Source organism: Chiroxiphia lanceolata, chromosome 2 (assembly GCF_009829145.1).
Source record: "Chiroxiphia lanceolata isolate bChiLan1 chromosome 2, bChiLan1.pri, whole genome shotgun sequence".
NCBI lineage: Eukaryota > Metazoa > Chordata > Aves > Passeriformes > Pipridae > Chiroxiphia > Chiroxiphia lanceolata.
In genome coordinates this window covers 26,802,780-26,825,111 of record NC_045638.1, presented here as the reverse complement: position 1 = coordinate 26,825,111, position 22,332 = coordinate 26,802,780, and the positions used below count along the sequence as shown (strand labels likewise).

Below are 22,332 nucleotides of genomic sequence, written 5' to 3'. Positions count from 1 at the left end.
TGGAACAGAACAAGAAAGCTGCTAACAAAATATCACCACAGAGCATAATTAGAAATGGGGGAGGTCATCTGCATTTGACTAGATTTCTTACTGCTTAATCCCTCATTCCAGTGTGTACAGAGTCTGAAAAACTGCTTTTATAACAGGCTTTCCTTCTGACTGGTCCCTGAGAGGGAGGTTGACTTCAGCATACCAGAAATGGGCAAAAAAATATTAATTTACAGGTTATTGAATAAATAAGCACCCCTGTGGAGGCATCTGTTTTTCTGGGTGTAGTGTTACTTATGCTGGGTAGGGCTAAGGATCTCCTGGCTTGCTTTACTCTGGATTGCTGAACTGAGGCTTTTGCAGGTCTGCTCTTACAGTTTCATTGAACAAAGCCCCTGCAAAATCCCTGGGTTATGAAATATTTCCTCTCCGTCGGGTCTCGGACAAGAGATGGCATCTGCAGAGCCAGAAAAGGAAGTCCTTGCCTTATAGAGAGCGCTGTCGGTGTGACACAATGGCTGATATAAAGTGTCGGGGGAGCTGAGTTGAAGGCAAAGGAACAAAGGAAGATCAAGATTCAGTGACTGTCTTGGGCAAAAGGAAAGTAGGAAGTGTCTCAGGGATGGATAAGTTTAAAGCTGCACTCGTGCTGGCCGGGGTAGGGGATGCTCTCGGTTATCGCAATTTCTCCCGAGAAAACAATGCCTTAGGTGCAAAAATCCAGCAGGAGCTGAAGGAAATTGGAGGGCTTGAGAACCTGGTGCTCTCTTCTGACAAGTGGCCAGTAAGTGACAACACGCTCATGCACATGGCTACAGCTGAGGCTGTCATCACAGGTAGGTACGACGGGACTAGTGAATGCAGTCTGGAGAGGAACAGAACTGTCAAGGTGCTGCATTTCTTAAAATAAGCCTGATTGCTGGGGAAGTCATGAGAAAGCGTGTCAGAAATGCTGCTTATGTGAATGATAATGTGCATTAGTTTGGCTCCTCCATGAGCACAATCCTATGACCATCACACAAACTGGTAAGTCTTGATTTCTGTAGTGGAGGTACTCTCCCTGTATTTTCCCTAGGTATATACAGTTAGTTAAAGCTTAAAGACTAAATACCACATGTGCAGCATAACAAAAATAATTGCTAAGTGTATTATCTGTATGCTGGAATACATCAGGGAATAATATAGCCACTAGAGGTTCATCTGTAACCGATAAGAACTCTTCTAAGTGCATTTTTAACATATTTGTGTCCAGAACTCCAGGCTGGATAGAGTTACCTTAGTACTGCTTTCAGGCTAAAAGCACTAGCACTGTCTCCTTTCTGCTGCACCTCAGACAAAAGGTTGCACCAGCAAGGCCAGAAAAAGTACTATTTGCTTTATAAGGAGAGTTCCATGTCTTTAGTCCAAAAAGTATTCTAACATACTATTCTTATAGTAAAGTCTGTCAGAATTGTGTAAGTTATTAAGCTATGCCTTCTAAAATCCCAATGGTTTGAGAGAGAACATTTATTTTTTCTTAAGGTATAGCCTTTTTAAGATATGATAGTATTTATATTGACTCATTACCTGTCAAACTAGAGCTTTCTGAGACTGTCAAGACTATAGAAAATACACCAGAAAACGGTGATGTCTCAGCAGCATTTTGCCTCTTCAGAATTAATCAATTTTTTTTAATCTCTGTAAAAATATTTATAATTTTTCTGAAAACTCATAAGACTGCATAACTCATAGTAACAGAAGCTCACAATGCAGTTAAGTATTCTTCACATCAATGAAGTTTCCCTGGTGCTCCTGTTTCACTGCTTTATCTGCCTGCTCCAATGTGCTCTAAATTTAGTACATAGAGATCAGTTGAAGAGTGTGTTGGGCCCTTCATACTTGGCTATCAGTTAACCAATGGTTTAAGGGATAGCTAATACACTAAAGATAAGAGCAAGATGTCAGCCTATCAAGAAAAAAGATGACTAGATATTTCTGAATATAGGGTATGATTAAATACGTATCATATGTTTCTTGCTTATTGAACTCTCTAAAACCATAACTTCTGAGTAACCAAGCTTGTTAGACTAACAATAAAATAATAATAACTTTTAATTAAATATAGCAGGAGGACTGTGGCTCTAAAATAAAAGTTTTAGCTATAATTTCCATTGGCTGTGTTTATCCTACACTCTCATTTCTTGGCCTGATCAAGCATGTTAAAAAGGTGCTTTCATGTCTGGAGAGAAAACAGCAAGATGGAGTAGGGATTCTAGTAAGAAATCTTCATTTCACAGTAACATTGGTGAACAGGAGAAATTAGTCTTTCTCTCTGCTTCCCACAAGAGAAACAAGAACCACTCCTGCCTGCAGCAGTGTCTTCTCCTGGCAGGGGGGATGCAAAAGGCTCCGGGACTTGCTCATGGCCCAGCCTATGTGCCAAATCAACCACGTCAACAGATCAAAGCTAAGAAGGTGAATTGGGTCTGTGAGGCTGAAATCAGCTGCCACCAGCCCTGGAACCTGCATTCCTCATGCAGTGGGGAGTCAGCCTCACTGCTGTGGAGACTGAGATTTTAAAGAATATATTGGGTGTCTGGAACATTACCAATTCAAAAAAAAAGGCAATAAAAATATCCCTGTCCCTCACTGCCCTGCTCCATGCACATCCTGTTTGCCTGGCTAGCTGCCTGCTGGCCACCACATCCCCTGGATGCATAGCTGCAGGCAATTGCAGGGTGCTTGCAGGCTGGGACGAAGGTGCCCAGGGCTTAGGCTCACCATGTGAGCACTGCCCTCGGGAGAGCTCTCAGCCTGTGGCAGCAGCCAATCATGAGGTGAATGCTTGTGTTAAGGCAAAGGCAGTTCTCACCTGGAGAGGGGATTTTGGCCATCACCTTGCTGGCTGCAAGGAAGGCATTCCAGAATTGTCATGGCCAGAAGCAGCTGGGACCATGGATGCTGCTGCAGAGTGAGCTGGTGATCCCCGAATCCACCATGTGCACAGACTGAAAGGCTGATCTGACAGTGAAGATAAACAAAACATCCACTTCCAGCAGGAATCTGTCCCATAAGGGAGGAAAAAGAACAGCATCATCAAATCCAGGGGAACTATCCCTGCAGCAAGGAAAATCTTTTCCTCTCTTAGACATGGGTTTATAAAAAATAAGGGTTCATTTCTAAAGAAGGGACCTATCTGAACGACAGCTGAGACAGCAGCCTGGCTCCAGGTGTGGAAACCATGGTGGGCTTGAGCAGCCCAGAGGTGCTGGACTACAGGGACTATGGCTCTGGGGACAAGGTTTCTGTAGAAAACGCCAAGGCAGTAAATCCTGCTCCTAGCTCCCATCTGGATAAACTGCGACACATGACTCCTAAATATGGAAAGAGCTGGCAGCTTGAAAGTGTCTTGTTTCTTTAGGATTGTATGTGGGATAGCCAGTGTAATGGGTAGGGTATTACTTTATGTGAAAGGAGGGGAATCTTTGTTCTCCCTTCAGAGTGTCTCTGGCTTCTGGGACTCCAAACTTTCTCTTAAACTACTTCTGTGGATTTCAAGAATTCACCATCTCTGATAAAATGAAGATATTTTTAGAAGAACTTCCCCTGCTGTATTATTCAACCTGTGCATCAAACTAAGTATTAAATAGAGTTTCTCTAAGTACATAGAAAATACACAAGTGGATAAATCCCTTGGCCTCCTGGTTCCCACTGACTACACAGCTATGGCAGTGGAAGGTTTTCTTCAACAAGAGCCAAAGGCAGGACTCTTCAAGCCCAACAATATACAACACCAGCCAAGAGAAGTAACTATATGAAGAAACAGTGTATGTTTTACAGTATTTGCTCATCCCTAGGCAAAACTGTAGGACTTGGTAAAAATAATCTATGAATAGATATTGTTAGTGAACTTATTACAGAGAGAAATTTATCTGCTGAAATGCTATAGACTTTAGGGATTTACTACTCTTACTGATCTTTATAATATTTTTTATAAAAGCTCACTGTTCTTGATACTATACTGACATAAGATCTTGGCATCCCTGCATGAAAGACCTACAAATTTTAGACAAAATACATGTAAAATATAGATTAAAAAAAGAAGGTCACTAATTTGCCTTTGTGTTTAGTTATACAGGCCTCTTAAAGTAATTCTGTAATTGGTAATTAAAAGAAAATAGGCTTTCATTTTTAGATTCGATTCACACCTGCAAAGGCAGGGGCCAAGCCAGGCACAGCTGTCTTCTCCCGGTCCCCCTGGCAGCCATGCTCTCACCCGACAGCTGGACACCTCTGTAATTACTTCACACCACAGAGCTTAAATATAGGCCTTGAGCAGCTACTGTTGATTAATAGAATGCCTTCTTTCCAGTTGAAGGAATTAAAAGTGGAAAGGTACTGAGGAAAAGATGAGAACCGAGAGTTAAGACCGTTCTCCCTCCAGCCCACTCTCATGGTGTGTAAGAATGTGTTGACAGTGGCACCAGAAATATGACTTGGTGTATTGGAAGTGAAAACAGAAATATTTCTTAAATGCATAGTGAGCTTACTTGCATGTTTTCCAAGCTCTTTTGCTCTTCTACTGTGACACGACAACCTTCTCTTCCCTCCCCTGAGCAGATTACTGGTGTTTAGAAGATCTGTACCGGGAGCTGGTAAAACGGTACGTGGATGCTATTGACAAGCTCTCGGGCAGGCGGCCAGACCCCGCCACCATCGAAGGCTGTAGGGAATTAAAACCAGACAACTACCTTCTCGCCTGGCACACACCGTTCAATGAAAAGGGTACGGTACTGCTTTCCTTTTATAGGTCCTGGCTGGAATAATGCATGCTCTCAGTGTTTGTGGCTATATGGAAATTGTTTCCTTTTCCCCCCTGACATCAAAGGCCACTACCCCTGAAACTTTTCCATGTTTGCCTGAGGATGGCAAGAGATCTGCCAAGAATTCCTTCTGTAGGGCACTGTGTCCTCTCTTAAACGAACCCCTCCCTCTTTAACATCTATTTAAAGAGACTTTGTCCTTGGCTCTGTGCCTCAGGGTCCAGATCTTTGTCCTTGAGTTTAATGGTTATTTTAAGAAATATTTTCTGCCATTTTTCGTTTAAACATTTGTAGACTTGGATCTTTTCAGTGATACCAGATACGAAACGAAATGCCAAGCCTGTAAATTGCTCTAAGCACCAGTGTGTTTACTGGAAGGAAAACAGAGACTTTTCTCCAGTTGGGTGTCCTGCTGACAACTATCACTGTTTTGCCGATAATCCCTAATATTCCTAGCTTGGTCTACCTACCCCTGACCCTCTCTTTCTCTCTCTTTATGATAATTTACTTTTACAATTAATAGAATTTCCACTTCAAGTTAAATAACAAGTGTGCAGCTGTATGCACAACACATACCCATCCAGTGCAATTAATCTTGAAAGCCTGTAGAGACACCACATCACCAGAGGAGATAGACCCAGGCAGCCCTGAAACGATGGCAGCTCACAGGGATGTTGTGCTGTGTTTGGTGTGACATTCTGCCACTGCGGTACATATTGGCCTTGCTCAACAGAACCGCACATTGATGCAACACCGAGGCAAAGATCTGGTGGCACAATGCCATGGCTATTTCTGGGTCTCTGCAGTCAGTTTTCTTTGACACAAAAAGCATTTCTCACTCATCCCCCGCTCCTCACAACAGCTGCTGGAAGCGAAATGGGTATTCTGCCCACCCTGCTATCAGCTGGTCAGATTTGAGAAAGTGCCCCTTTGGGAGTTGTCACATGTTTTCTGATTGCCAGTGGATAAAATTTGGTCAAAATAATTGTGGGAGTGGCCATTGGCCCCAAGCAGCTCTCAGCATTGCTCAATAAGCAGTTGAACATGGCTGTTCCCTGGCCCATTGCTGTACTGGAGCTACAACTCTTCTTTTAGCCTTCCTCCTCCCCAGTTGTCCATGATGAATTATCTGCTTTTGGGGGTACTCTGGGCTAGAAGGATCTAAAATTAATTCTTGCTTTGAGATCTGAGAGCTAAAGACAACCTCCATCTGGTCTGACAAATAAGCATCCTGAACATCTCAAGAGGTCTTTTTTTCACCCCTGAGAGCAAAAGAACCAGTGACTGAGCGGGAGATGTTAGGTCTACTATGGGACCTGACACTGCTATGGACATAATTAACTTATAATCAAATTTTCACAAAATTCTTCTTGAGGCAAAAACACGCCACAGGCATTGAATGTCTAGCATTGAATGCCTAGCAGTCAGATTATATTTTGGATAAGCTGGAACCAAAAGGCTGATTTGCTGTGGTCATTCTATCTTATCTTGCTTCTAGCAATAATTTCTGTGCCAGCATTCATGGACCAGTGAAATCTTAGCCTAGGTAATTTTGCATTGCTTATAAGATGCTTCTCTGCTCAAATTCTTATGGATGTAGTCAGCAAACTGAATTCATAAGTCAAACTGCTCTGTGTGTCTCTTTGCCACCTCGTGTCATGCTCATTGTCACACTGGTTGCAGAGATACCTGGGTTATGTTAGAGGCTGGTGAGATTCCTGTGACCACCAGAAGACCTGCCCAAGACTGCCTAATACCTTCCATTTTAAGAGTTTGTTCACGATTTACAACAAATGGCCAGTCAAATAGCTTGGCTCTACCTGTATTGTGAATTTCAGGCTGAAGCTGCAGCATCCAAGCAGACCTTTGTTTGTAGTTGCTGGGCTTCCAAGAAGCACTTCAGAACAGTGCTCTTTTGCTGTTGGCACTGGCAGAGGAGCATGAGGGAAAAGTGTGAGTTAAATGCAGAAAGCTGAGGGGGAGAAAATGAAGAGAAAAAGCTGCAGATGCATAGGATATAAAGGTACCAGGTTCTAAGTTCTCATGCAGAATGGTCTGTAGTCACAAAAGACACGCTGTCTTCAGGGCTTAGCAGCCATTACCCTAATCTTTGTTATTCTACAGATGTAGAGTGAAGAAAAGCACAGTGAGGTATTACGTACTAAAAGAGAATAATATAGTGCATCAATGAAAATGAATTAATAAGAGGTGTCAACACAGCTTTTGTGGCCTCTATTGTTCAGCATGTCCACAAACTGTCTGGAAATGCAAGTGCATAGCAGGTCAACAAAGTCAAAGACAACATGATGCAGAGTTGTAGAAGATGCTCACAGTGATGCACAACTGTGTGGCACAGCATCAGAACCAAGTACAACGCAGATAAGTGAGAAGTCATACATGGAGGAGTGGGAAATCCTAATTTAATATATAGAGATGCGTTTTTTTATCCAGATACCACTCAGGGAAGGGATCATGGAGCTATAGTAGTTCTACAAGAACATCATTTCAGTGCTGCATAAGAACCAGAAAACAATTAGACTATTAGAAATGACCATGAAAGGAACAGACAACAAAACACAAAATATGTTTGCACCACTGTATAAATCCAAATCCACTGTTTCTTGATTATTGTATATGATCTGATCACTCCCTCCTGCCACAAGGATGAAAGACAATTAGAAAGGGTATGAGGAAAGATGGTTGGATTGGTAAAACACCTGCTTCCAAGGGCTGTGATGTCTGAGACATTACGATAGAGAGCTGTAAAGTCATAAATAACTGGAAACATGAATAGGAAAAGCAAAAAGTCACTGTCTCCTCCAAGACAGCATCTAGAGACTTTGAGTGAAAGTAGGAGGCCATGAGCTCAAAGCAAGCAAAAGAAAGGACTTCCTCACACAACACCTAATTAGGCTGCATAACTATTTTCCAATGCCAGTTTGCAGAGATGCTACAGTTCACATGAGTTCAAAAAAGAACTGGGTAAGTTCAACCAAGGGAAATTCTTCAAAGCTTATTAAGCAGAAAGACAAATAGCCAGCTGCCTCCTGGATCAGGGAGGCAAATTGTCAGCAGCTTAGTACAAGGGGTCATAGTACTTTTCTTTTACTCTTTCTTAAGTATCCTCTTCATTGGCCACTGTCAGACATGATAAGTTGGGTTGACCTTTGGTCTGATCATGGAGGACAGTCCTTATGTTCTTACATGTGTCTCTCCTGTTGCTTGGACTAGTCTCAGTGTCCCTTACGTCTTTGATTCACATGGTAGATACTGAGGTATGGCAGCTAACAGCTGCCAAGCACCTGAAGCCCTGTCTGGCTTTACTGTTACTCCATGTGACCAATTTTTTTGTTACTGAGTTTGCTTGTCTAATTCTGCGGAAGGTTCTAATGTAACTTCCTAGACTGGAGAAACACAATGAAGTTGCAAAGACAAGCTACTTCAGGCCAGGATGTAGTACATCCTCCACTTTGGATACACTGAGAGATGTTATTTCATTAGCAGCTTTGTGTAGCACAAGACCCCCCTTTCTTGGATAAACATCATGGATTGTGTCATTTGTAGGATTCAGGTTTGCATAGTAAAGAAGACTCTCATCTGCTGCTCTGTGGCAGTGGATGATTTAATGAAGAGTTTGGCCTTGCAATAAGGAGAAAATATTTTCTCCCAGTTAAGACAATTGGTGCCCTGGAAGACTGAATTTCTTTCTGGACTCTTCCTTCAGTTCTATGTCATCTGTGGGATAGGCAGACAGTTTTATCTGCTCCTGGCTCCTTAATAACCAGCTGCAGCATATATGAGGATCAGGAGCAACAAACACACCTTTTGCAGGACAAGTATCCAGCCTTTTCACCAGGGGCAGTGGCCAAAGATGTTCTGGAGAGGGTCCCTTTCACTGTCAGAAAGGGTAGCGGGGTAAGGAATCAGGCTCTGAGCCTGCAGAGAATAAAATGGTATTCTGAAAAGCCTTTCATGTCACATTTATCAGGTGTTTGGCCTTTTTTTTGAGGAGTTACTGCACACAGAATTTGCACATTAGACTCTGAGGAAGAAGGGAAGAGCTTTCTTCAGCTAACCTAATTAGATCACCTAGCTAGGGTGCTCACTCAAGATAGCTGCTCTGAGGGGAGAAGAGCTCTTTTCTTAAGAGGGAAATTCAGATATTGTACCTGGAAATGCCGATTGGTGGCTTATGTTAGTTTGGCTCAGGCTTCAGTTTGACTTGAAGTAGATCTTCCTGCCCCTCCACGACCACGTTTGGATCACACTCATGATCTTAGGGCACTGGAGCTGAAGACACTTGGGATAACACTAAATGGCAAGCAGTGTTCCAAGAGAGCCCCTGGTGCTCTGTACCCAGAGCAGGTACAGCCCAGGGGAGCAGCTGAGGGCTCTTCTCCAGTTAAGAGACCGAAAGCCCTGACCCTGGCTCCTTGGCATCTGCTGCTTCAATTCACTCTGGCCTATGAGTTGCTCCTACTATGGCATTGTACACACCAATGGACATACAGCCATTCTCCATGCTGCCTATCTGGGAAGGACAGGGAGACTGTGCTCCTAATGCAAGTTCCACATAGGCTAAATTTAGGTGGCATAAATATGCCCCTTATCTTTCAGGGACCAAGGAGAGGAACGCTGGTTGCTCTCAGCTATTCCCAAGGTCACTGGGAATGTGATTGAGCAAAGACAGTGCTGAAAAATGCCAAGCACTTTGAAAAATTGAAGCCTAACCATCTCAGAATGCGTGCCTGCAATGAGTTAATGCTTTTTTGGGCATTGGCTCACCAACTGCAAAGAGGAGATAATCACCTCACTGGTGCCTTGTGAAGATAAGCCCATTAAAACTTCTGTGGGATCCTGATATTATTGTGATAAGTACTGCAGAGAAACTCATTAGTAAATTTAACTCTCCATTCAATTAAGCATTTAAAAGGTGAATACCTGGGATCATGCACTCAGTGCTGAGAATTAAAAGGAATTCTGAATTAGTTATTCAATAAATAAATTCTGTGCTGCACAAGGCGGACATTCCCAAGACCAAGCTCAGTAAGTGCAGGCTGTAGCATAATGAGTGTGCACACAAGCACTAATTTCAGGTCACATGGGAAACTTCAGTTCTGACACTGTATAACTTTGTAGGATTTGGCTCTGTAGTCTTTAGTTTCTTTTTGGACACATTATTTTTTGTATGTAGCAGAAACTGGTGAGGCTCTCTAGGATGAAATATGCATTAAAATTGTCAGATGAACTGTGATGCACCTATAAAGCGTTTTAATCATGTGCTTACAGCTACTAAAATAAGGGTGTAGGAAAAATGTATCTGTTTCTCAAACTTCTGTTTTTAGTGCTGGCATCTGGAGCAAGCCAAGAATGAGTAGAGATGAGATGAGAGTTTGAATCATACAAGCGCTGTGAGCAAGGAAGCACACTGCTTTCTGAACACACTATTCTCTTTGTAGCACTTGAGAATATTGGAATATACCTGTAAAACCTGAATGGCTGTGTAGGAGCAAAATTCCTCACAAGAAACTTTTAAAACTTGTAACTTGTTTTGCAAGGTAATTTCCCATTCCCTAAGGAGTTCCTTTCACACGTATGAGTGGAATTAATAAAGTGTGCTTGTTTCACATTTTATCAACATATTTGTGTAACATCCACCTCCTTTAAATGCTTGGCATTATTTTTTTTACTTTAGGTTCTGGATTTGGAGCATCCACAAAAGCCATGTGTTTAGGAATGCGATACTGGAAGCCAGAAAGGCTGGAATCACTTATTGAAGTGAGCATTGAATGTGGGCGAATGACTCATAACCATCCCACAGGTAAATCTACTGACCTATCAGCACACTGACATCCCTGAGGCAGCTTTCAATTCTGCGGGGACTAATGTGGCTCCTGTGAATTCACCTGGTTAAACTGCTTCTGCTTTGTAAACTGCAATGCCTCAGTTTGAATTTTGCTTGGAGAATGTAAGACATGTACATATTACTTGTACAGGCTTATGTATTTCCTTGTATATTATGCAGACAGTATTCTCGGTCATAGTTGTTTTCTCTCCTAAAATTCCAATAACTAAACACAAGCTGCCTTGTCCAAAACATACTCATGTTACTTGCCCTGTTCAAATTTTAGGATTCATGTATATCTAGATGGCTCACTATTATCGTGCAAGTTTATGGTTCAGGGGATAATAACATTTTTCTCTTGGCAGGTTTTGTCATATCCAATTGCTGTAGGTAAATGTAGTAAGCCAAAAAAAAATCTAACTCTGCATATTTTAGGATACAATTTGAAACATTTTCTCAACAAAACATAAATAAGTAGATTTAATGTTGTTTTGAATATTCAGGTCTGTCATTTTGATAATTTTATGCTATCTAAGCATGTAATCATTTTGTCTGCTTAAGAGAGCAATAAATAAAACCATAATAAACAGTGACATGTTCAACACGCTCAGTGCTATGAAGCAGTCAGAAAAGCCATCAGGATGACATAAAATTAGAGGAAAAGAATTCAAAACAAATCAGAAAATATCATTTAGCTGGTGTGTAAAGTCCATGGTGCATTAGCAGCAGTAAGACTGCTTGCAGTCTGGGTTTCTCACCTCAGAAAGGGCTTATAAGACCCAAAAAAAGGCAGCACAGAGGATTCCAGTGATCAGGCACCTTCCATACGATGAGAAATTATATCCAGAAGGACTCCTCAGCTGGGAAAAGTGGGGAGGCAGGGAGGAGAGCAGTGGAAGGGCCACCATATACCTCACTACCGCCCTGAAAGGTGCCAATGAAATGTCAGTTGTGATCATCATAACTCGAAGACTGAGAAAACCCAACTGATGTGTCAGTCACGACTGAAACAAGCAAACAAAGGAAATACTTCCCCATATTGTGCATAGTCAAGCCACAGACGTCACTGCTACAGGCAGCTGCAAAGTCCACAGATATACCTGGGTTCAAAGGGGATCAGGCCAAGTGAAGGAGAAGGGCTGCCACTGTCAAAAGCAATCAAGCTGTATAATTAAAATTGTCCCTAAGCTAGCCTAGGAGCTCTGGGGAATGGAGAAGCCAAACCAATTAGGCTCACTCTGTACTGCCATTACTTGCAGAGCCCGAAACCCTGGCCAGGGCTTGCTTTCTTCCCCAGTGAGGGACAGCAGGGCTGCCATGAGTAGGGGGAGCAGGGCAGCAGCAGCAGGGGGACAGGCAGCCTGGGGAGTGGGCAGGAGGAGACTGCCAGCCCCCTGAAAATCCTCAGGGCACATCCCAGCCTCTACTACCCTCTGCACTGACTTGTCCCACTGCCCCCTGTTAGTCCCTTGATTGACCCTCTAAACCCTCTGTGGCCACCCTCATGGTGAATGTGGCACTCAAGGATCTTTGTGGCATCTGAGCTAGATGATACCTTTCTGAGACCTTTTGAACTGGCCCTACCCAGGCTTTTATTCTTTATGAAAGCATCTGTTGGATTCTAGTTAGGTGTGTCTTGGGCCTGACCTACTATTACAGGACTTGTGGCAGAGAGAACTGGTAATCATCTCATCTGGACTTGTAACCTCCTAAAAGCATGTGGTTTTACCTTCAGCGAAACACACAAAGTTCATGCTTACCTCTGTGCATGAGTGAATGCTTTTGGACCCATACCTGGAGAAGCACACACATCAATACTTTGCTCACCTCGGATTTATTTAAGTGACTGAACTGTTTTCTTAAACTTCTTTGGCGCACTTCACTGGGCACTGCACTGGGTTGGTTTTGTTGCCTTTGAAGAATGCCAAGAGTACAAGCAAATATGAGAAATGAGCCCCTCTGTTTCTGATGTCATGGAAGTGTTACATGCCCATCAACAGTTACAATTGTTGTAATATTGTAAATACAATATTTGTAACCAAAGTAGAAGACCTAACTAAGGAAGCAGACAGTATGTCTTTTTGGACATTTGCTTGTCTTCTCTAAGGGGACATGGGCTTGTCCCCTTAGAGTAAAATGAGCCAGAAATAGTGTTAGATCTAATAACCACTGCTCTTAGGCTGGATGTTTCTGTAAGCAAGATGATATAGCCTGTAATTGTATCACTTCGTGCAAGGCGATTATTTCATGTGACTTCAATTAGATTTTCAGCATCACATTGGTGGGCAACGTTTATTTTTGACCCCTACCTCAATTTCTGTCACGTTACACCACAGAGAACACAAGCTCCCTTCTATATAAAATAAGTCACAAACCAGCAGACACCACACATTAGCCAATAATCTCATCATGCCACGGGTCAGCCTGGAAACAGGTGGAGATCAGTTATGTACATTCATCAGTCTACCCAACAGCCAGCATTCCACTGATGATTTTATGAGGAACAAGGTAAGGATGTGACCAGCACAGACTGCACATTAGTAATCCTTGTTATTTGTAAATTCCAGGTTTTCTAGGGTCCCTATGCACAGCTCTCTTTGTGGCATACGCAATACAAGGGAAACCGCTTGTGCAGTGGGGAAGAGAGATGATGAAGGTTGTGCCGATGGCTGAAGAATACTGCAAGAAGACCATTCGTCACATGGCAGGTAAGGAGTCGGAACCAAAAAAAATTATTTTCTCAAAACTGTGTTTAGCTAGGAAGGCACTGAAGAAACATCACTCCCTAGTCTTTCCATCTTGCTGCTTTCCCCTTCTCCTCTTTCCCCAGGTTGTCCTTCTGCTTTCTCTGCTCAGAGAAGTAAGCTCTTCACAGGTGGTGTCACCTTCTTCTGCCTGGTATATTGGTGGCAAAAATACAAAGAGAAATAGCAATGACAATGCCCTACTGCACAGTTTTATTTTCAGGAAGTCTTCTGAAATTGCTGGGCAGGGGGGAGGAAGGCAATTCTATTCAGCAGGTAATTAGGCAAACTGACTGCTGACACATGAATTATTCAGATCCCCTCCATCAATTAGTACAGTCCAATATTTTCCATAAGAAAAACCACTGACTCTTCTCATCCTGCCAGGAAAATTTCACCTACAGAAACTTTCACCTGCCTTCTGACCAAGAGTTAACTTTTGACCACAAATTCAGATTTGACTTTTTTCTTTTCTGACAAATATTTAAGATACAGCCTGTTGTATCCTTGTTTTAAAACAACTGAATGTCACATAACTACTGAATTTGATATTACTACTTTATTTTTGCTACTAATGTATGTGGTCTCTGGGGCAAAGGTATTTTAGTCCGCTCTTGCCCTAGAGTGATGTGTTTGTAACGGTGAGACCTGCCATGGACAGACAAGTATCATTACATTAAAACATTGAAGAAAGATATTAAGGGACAGCTGTTGAGAAAGATTGAATTCAATGGAAATCTTTACTCAATATCACTCAGAAAGTAAAATTTACTCATGAAGGAAAGCTGTTGCTTTAAAGTCTGAAAGGAGCACCAGGAAGCCTTCCTGAAACACCCTGCATTTCATCTGTGCCTCATTGCACACCAGGATTTTTTTAGCAGAGACCTATGAGGAGCAGGTGCAGGATTAATGTGAGTGAGTATCTCTCTGAGTGGCTTTGCAGCAGGCCCCTGTCACTCCACCCGAGCAAGACCCCTTGGCGTGGAGGTATGTGTGTTGGACTCCTGAGGCTAGTGCCTGTATTGTTGAGCTTCGTCCTATTTTGGTATCGGGAAAAGTGTCCTGCATTAAAGTTAAGCTCCTTGGCTGGTGAGATGTGCTGCAAAGAAATCCTGCCAAAGACAGTCCTCCAGTTTTAGAAAACGCTATTTTAGCTATATTACCCCCAAGGATAACAAACACTGTGTTTGTTATCCATGTCACAGAGCGTTCAACTCAACACCCCTCTCTGATATCCAGTTGCAATTACTTGCCAGATAGTTCCATGGACCTGAGTGTGACCATCATGTTGTCTGGGCTCAAGGGATGGTGCAGAGCCTTGCTAGGGTTAATGGCATGGGATTTCTGAGCGTGCTACAGGTCCACACAACCAAAATCTCCTGCAACTGCTCAATACCTCTGTTTCTGAGCCTGTGGGATAATCACACCTCCTGGCTTGTTAAACATAGAAAACATTCACTTTTGAGGTATTTATGCTTATGGGGGAAATGGAGGAGGGGAAAGAAAAAGGGAAAGAAACCTGCCAGATCACCCACATTTCTAAAACCAACTGTAACCAGCTGCTGGAGTGGGTGTTGATAGTTTACTTCAGCTAACATTTGCTTCGTTTTTCTCTGGATGCCGTAGATGCATCTAGGTGATCTAGATGCTCTCCTTGGCCTGATGGCTCTGAGTGTACTTTTGCTCTGTTTTTCTAAACACTTCCCCTTTCTTAGGTCTGGTGAATGACTTCCTTGTGATCAGGCCAAACTGGGTCATGGACTCAGAAAAAGGGCAGCTGGGCATTCCCAGGGGTATCAAGCACGTGGCTGAAGGCTCATTACTGTCTGGGGCTGGGGCACTGGCAACTTTGTGAAAGTATCAGGTCTACAAAGGTGCTTGGACTTTTTTTTTACAAAAACCCCCTACTTTAAATGTTATGATTGCCAAAGAGGGTCACCTGTATGACATTTTAGGAAAACAAGCAAAATCAGATTACATCCTTCAGAAGAATGGTTTGGTTGTGTGTGTGTACTCCTCAGCCACATGCAGCACACCACTGAGTGGCCAAGCAGGAGAGAGGGAAAAAGCGGGAATGCTTGATTTTATTTTACATCAATAGTCCCACACTGAATCGCTAGTTTGCCTTGGCATACTTAGCCATCTGGTACATCTCATGTTTTCTAACTCCTTACTCCCATCACCTTGCCAAGCAGGGTTTCCTACAAGCCTCAGTTTTGCAGGCAGGTACGTGTTATGTGCTTAACAGTTCAGTGTGACTGACTTAGGAGCCTTTTTAAGCCTTTATAAAAAGGGTGAACCAGAGCACTGGCTTGCAAATAAACTAAATTTAACAAGATTATTTATACACAGAATGTTAAGCATGATTGGAGATCACTTCCTAAAGTGAGAGAAAAGAAGGAGAAAGATGTATCATTATTAAAAAAGGCCTATTTCTATGGGCACAGATAGCAAATGTGTGTGTTATTTATTAGTTTACTACATTTGATATGCATTATAATATATGCAAATGGAAAATTTGGCCTTTCCTATCTGCCTTTTCCTGAAAGATCACACAAGAAATACTGTGCAAATAGAACAGGAATACTGGAGAATTTATGTGATTAAAAACTGATTGCTGAGGTAGGTAGCAATTTGTATTTAGGACATGGAAGCATTTTTAGATATTCTTTAATCATAATAAAGGAATAAAAACCTTGGCATAGAGTTGATTTTTTTCTCTCTTATCTTTTCCTTGGAGTGCTCTTCAGTAAATTCTCTTAAAATCTCATCTTGATATATCTTAATGTAATTTTAATATACCATTAAAATAACACAAAATTCTGAAAGTATTTTCTTAATTCACATCCTCTGTTTCCAATTAGATGTCCCACTCCATATTAAAATGCATACTTAGTATATATGCAGAATGTTACTGTAAAACACCTGGGTTTTCATGTCAGTCAATACTTTATTAATGTAGAACTAAAAACGTTGTCAAGATGAAATACTGCATCATTAATTTCTTTTGCCTTCAGAATATCAGGAGCACTGGTTTTACTTCGAAGCCAAGTGGCAGTTTTATTTGGAGGAGAGAGAAATCAATGAGGAAAATAAGAATCAACCTGTCTTTCCAGACAACTATGACGCAGAGGAGAGAGAAAAGGTAATTGCAACTTCCAAAAGCTCTTGGGAAGGCTCTGAACTGAGGCAGACATTTTCAAAGAGACACACCGCTATTTTTCAACTGATTCCAGTGCCAGAGTAGTCAAAAAACTTTTATTTTTTTTTCCTGAAATTTCAAGAAAGAAAAAACAACTCCCATCTTAATGTAATAAATAAATAAATAATTTTTTAAAACCAATTACCACCAGTCCTGAGGTCGCTGCAAACAGAGAAAACAGTGCAGAGAGGCAAACTCAATGATCTGGTGCCCAGAGCATGTACAAAACATAAACTGTGGCTATCTGAGGGTGGAAAAAGCAAATGTTTTGCCTAGGGCTCTCATTAAAGCCTAATGGAACTGTGGCCAAAGTCCCGCAGAAATCCCTCCAGGTATGAGAAGCTGGATTTGGTCATGTCTAGTGGAGAGTGTCCCTGCCCATGGCAGGGGGATTGGAACTCAATGGTCTTTAAGGTCCCTTCCAATCCAAACCATTCTGTGATTTTGTGTTCCTTTGAGCAGAAGACAGATGTCCTAAGTTATTCTCTGCCAACACGGGCTGTGCCCAAGCGAGTTTTAAGTATTTTGAGAGATGGTGTTTCCGCATATCCCATGAGACACTATTTTATAGTGTACATGATCTTTCCTTTGACTCATGACTTCTGGTTATACCTTCTTAACTCGAGAGAAATAATGTGTCTTCTTCCCTGGTGTTTACAGCTATCTGATACGTGCTGGCACCTCCCAAAGCTCTCCACTTAGCAGCTAAGCAATAAGTATATGGTTCTTGTCACCTTTTCCTATAAATCAATCCTTTTTTTCCAGACTATTAAAGATAGTTCTATTCTAAGTCACTTTTGTATTTTTAGATGATTATCTATGCAGTGAAATGTGCCACTGGAAGTCAGATTGTGGGTAATAAGAAATTGCTCACTCTAAACATAAAGAATAGAATCTCTTCCAGGTTTATTTTACTAATTCAGTGCCATGAATTTGCTACTAGTTTTTTATTCTTTCCAGTACTACTGGAGTCTTAGCAGAGCTTTAGGAGAGATTAAACCAAGCGTTGTTTCCCCATTGTCATTTCAAGAGAGAACTGCATAAACTCCTAATGCAGAAGCAAAATTTACCTTCATTTCCCTAGGCCAACTATCTTGGCCTATCGAGCTATTTATTTTGATGAACAAACAAGAAAGGACAAATGTTGCTTGACCCTCAGACTCCACCACCAGCTGGAGATCACAGCCTGGCAGAAGTCGAGACACTTCGTTTGGGTGTTAATAGCTATGGAAGGAATAAATGAGGAGAAGGTAACCCTTCTGCCTGGCCTCTTCCCAGGAGGGTTCTCCTTTCATTCCCTCCAGACAAACTGTCCCCTTGAGTCTGGGAGTATAGCCTCTTGCCTTTACACATTTAATTAATAAAGCACCAATATCTAGCACCAATATCTGGCACCACTCTTGCCAACAGGTCACCATATGCATGTTCCTGCTTGGCCAGATGCACCTTTCTGCAGGCACAGTGTCAGATGTATGCAAAAGTGAAGCCCTCAAATGTAGCTTGGATTGATCTGAGCATGTTGCAAAGGCAATTTCCTTCCCTAAAAGAAATCACACCTCAAAATGCTTAGCAGAAAAGACCATATTCTGTAAAAGCTGGTATACAGCTTAAATTTGGAGATAACAAGAGAAATGAGGATGAAAGACAAATTACCCCTTCTTGAATGTATAAATACAAGCTAGGCCAGTGTAAAATAATCATTTTTCAGTGGTGTGCATTGGAAGATGTTAGATACACACTGAATAGGCAGACATTGCTCTACACTTGGGATAAGCGTTGCTTCTGCAAAAAAAACATTCTCCTGGCTTGCTTCCTATCCTGAACTCAATGTGAGACAAAATGAGGGAGGAACCAAACCAAAGTCATCCCGGTTAATTAGACTCTGAGGACTGCTTTTCTCTTAAGGTAGAGCTGCTTAAACCAACACTGTGAGAGGACCTAGAAAGGGGGGAAAAAAAGGAACAAAAAGGGAGTGCTAGCCAGCAGCAGGTCAGGTCCTGAAGGGTGAGAAAGTCAGAGGCAGCTGTAATTACTGGCAGCAGGGTTGACAGCAAGGAGGGGATGTGTGAATTACCTCCAGGGCTTGGCAGCAGCTCAGTGCCGTCAGCATGAGAGAGTACATGTTGACACCCCATCCAAGTACGAAGTCCTTGCTGGCCCACTTGAGGGAAGCTGGGCTGGTGCCACAGCACAGCACAGGCATGCACAAAGGTGCCGCAGTTGAAAGGAGAATGAAAAAGTTTGAGAAGTGCTGCCTTGGTGCAATTAAGTCCCCCCAGGTTCAGTACTGAGGACAGTTATCCCTAGCATAGAGTCATTTCAGCAAGACGGCATTGGATGTGTGCAGAGCATCAGCGACCTGCGGGACTAAATGGAACGACACTTGAGCCGCCTGGCTGGGCACCCAGAATAGCACCTCCACTCTGAGCACCCTTGCTTTTGGTAGTATTGCACATGTGTCAGTGCTGCTCCACCAGCATCAAAACGGCATCGGTAAGGCTGGAAATTTGCATGTGGCAGAGAACAGCATAAAGGCATAAATACTCTCTAAATTGTGAAAGAAAAAGAAAGCAGCAGAGTGAAGCTCTAGTCCAACTCTGCCGTGTTGTGCAGATAAACCACAACCAAGTATGAAATGGCTGAGGTGAAAGTGAATAGAGAGAAATGCAAACCCTTCACACCTGTTGCAGAAGCCCAGAGCCAGCCAAGCAGCAACAACTCCACTTGCCATAATGTAACAAACTTCTGGAAAAAAGGCTGCCCATTTCTTAGTAGGAAGGTATTTTTAAATCATAAATTTGTTGATGTTGAGTTAATTTGGGGATTTGGGGCAGGAAAAATTGAGTTCTGGGGTATCTCCTCTAGAGAAAATCCAATTTTCCTTTGCAAACTTCACTGTGGGTTTGGAGTTCTTTTTTATTCTTTCTTCTTCTGAAGAAGAAATGTTTCTTACATTTGCAAATTATTTTCCCTTTTATTCAACAAATGCTTGTAGAAGAGGAGAGAAAAGGTTAGGCAAGAAAAAGACAGAGAAGGGGGCTTGAATTAACATAGTCTGAAATTAAGTGCCTAAAAAAAGTTACTGAATCAGAACTTTTTCGCCTCCCATGAAGACTTAGCAAATGAAAACATTTGCAAACGTGCAGCAAGGGAAGTTGAGAATATTTCTCAGAAGCAGGAAGAGGACTGACAAAGTAAGTCCTTACCAACTTTAATTTTTTAAATTATAAGGAATTTCCAAGATGTGAACCTGAAATCTATCTTGCTCTGCTTTTCGGCATTCTTGGCTTGCTTAAATCGAACCACCTTCTCTGCCCACCAAGAACTCTGTGCGTTAAGCTGGAGTGCAGGCTTATACCTGCACCTCAGGCATCACCAAGGCTGTGGCTGCCACTGTACCAGCTCATCCCACGCCACAAGCAGTGGTGCCTGCAGCACAGCTGCCTATGCCCTTTCCCTGCCCCATGGGCTGTTCCCACTTAGCAGGGGAGACAGCATCCTGGTGTGGCCAAGTGCCCCATGCCCCCATTTCTCGTGCCCTACCCTGACAGTGCTGTCTCTCCCACAGACGTACAGGCGGTGGAGCTCTGAAGGCCGGGGGGGAAGGCGAGGCCATGACGCCCCCATGATTGCATACGACGCCCTGCTGGGCTGCGGCGGGGACTGGACAGAGCTCTGCAACCGCTCCATGTTCCACGGAGGTGAGGGTCCCCTGTGCCTCCCACTCTCTGCTCCCTCACCAGGAGTGGGATAAAGTCCTCCTGGCTGTCAGGTGCCTCTGTTGGCCAGTCTGCCTTGTCGTCTGTTACATCCTCACCTCTGGTTTTATCCTCTAAACCCCATTCTTTTGGTGGCAGCTGCCACACAAGCTGTTTATGGCACTTTTCAAATGTTGCTCCATCTACATCTCATGAGGAGTAAATCCAGTATGGCTTACTAAAGGACTGACATCTTCTCCTGCCAAAACACAAGCACCTTTGGCAAAGCAACCTTTCAGCTGCATCTAGTAAAACCAAGAAAGGGAGAAAAATAACATAGCAGCCAAACAAATGCCAGGCAGGTAAAATCCAGCACTTAGAGACACATAGTTCAGTATTTTTACAGCTTTACAAGAGATAACTTTCTCATGCACGAGATGACTTTCTCACTGGCAGATGCATCTCACTGGGCTTTCAGGAGGGCCAGCATAGCTGGGAGGGGTAGGACCCCAGCTCTAAAACACCCATTCCCTCCCTGCCTGGTGTGGAACCTTTGCAGGGGCTCTGGGTTACTCACCTGCCCCGATGGAGTGGTGGGAGCTCACAGTCCCTCACTGCAGAGCATGGCAGGTGCAAACCTGTGGGCACTCCATGCACGGAGCATCAGTGCTACTCACCAAGGCTGGATGTTTTAAAGCATGTGACATGTTTTAAGGCATGTGACATGCTGTGTTGTGAGGAGGGAAAGGACACTCTCCAGTCCAGGACCTTTGTTGTACAGCAGAGACCCTGCAACTACTATTCCCTTCCTTTTTCCTACCAATGGCTAGCTGCTTGTGAGAGCTGCTGTGTTGGGGTAGATCTTCTGGAAAACAAGAGAGCTCCCAGCCCAGCAGTGCATACCACAGTGGCGTCTCCATGAGCTTGCCTTGGCATCACTCTCTTCCCTAGGCATCTTTACCTGTATTGCCAGAGGCAGGACACGGGGTGCTGCCAGCTTTTTGGACTGACCCAACATGTCCCCACCACACTCCATCAGGATGTAGCATTTCCTTCCCTGTGCACTGCAGTATTTTGGTTGTATATGTGAAGGTGACACCAAGAGACCATTGCAATTGTGCTTAAACCTGCAGGAGAAAGCGCGGCTACTGGGTCCATCGCTGGCTGCCTGTATGGCCTGGTTTATGGCCTGAGCAAGGTTCCCAAAGGCTTGTACCAGGACATGGAACAAAGGGAGAGGCTGGAGTACTTGGGCGAGAATCTTTACCGACTATCCATGGAGGAAAAGTAAAGCGGCTTCTGCCATTTTCTCTTTCTATAAAGACTATATCCAACCCTGTAGGTAACTGACTGACATTCATAGTGAAGGAATTAGCCAAGAGTTAGTCTGAAGGGCTCTGTGTACATCTCGTGAAAGTGAAGATATCTGAATTATTAGACTGATTAGAATTATTAGACTGATTAGATATGTATGATATTTGTGGGTTTTTTACAGATGTAGGGATTTCTGAATATAAGGAGTGCTGCTTAACCCTCAAATGGCAAAAAGTAAATAAAACGTCTTTTGACTGATTTCAGTCTAACTTGCTATAATACCACTTCCTAAAGAGCTGTGACCAGTAATTACACATACAGAATTAATTTTCAGAACTAATGCTTTCCTGCAAAACTAATGGTATTATACACTTATGGGGATATTCTCTGTATATTTGACAATCCTTTCACCACTGTGTCCCTCCTTGTTCTCAAATCTAATGTGTCTGTGACACTTGTAAACCTAATGTCTCATAGATTAGCTTTTAATGAATCACTGATCCCCGTATCAGCACTGTGGTGCAAGGTATTGTTACATTAGAAGCTTCCAGAAAAGGAAAAGCCAACACTAAAAATACCTCCAAGGAACAGCAAAGCATCAGTGTGTTTAAAATTTCTGATCAATGTGTCTAAAATTGCTGAATTACACTTTTATTCTTCTTCAAAACATAAGTTTTTCTAAAATATAACTGGATGAAATATTTGTAAATAAATTAATCTTGCACTATTTTCTAAGTAT

The 22,332-nt window shown here is 42.7% G+C and overlaps 1 protein-coding gene across 1 annotated transcript; it reads left to right on the top strand.

The window, feature by feature from the left end:
* The first annotated feature begins 355 nt into the window (after positions 1-355).
* Positions 356-21,851, top strand: ADPRHL1 (ADP-ribosylhydrolase like 1). Its single transcript, XM_032678842.1, has 7 exons — positions 356-824; positions 4,588-4,752; positions 10,486-10,611; positions 13,203-13,343; positions 16,397-16,524; positions 20,150-20,282; positions 21,413-21,851. The coding sequence occupies exons 1-7, from the start codon at positions 611-613 to the stop codon at positions 21,568-21,570; spliced, it is 1,065 nt and encodes a 354-aa protein (XP_032534733.1). The 5' UTR covers positions 356-610; the 3' UTR covers positions 21,571-21,851.
* The last annotated feature ends 481 nt before the right edge of the window (positions 21,852-22,332 follow it).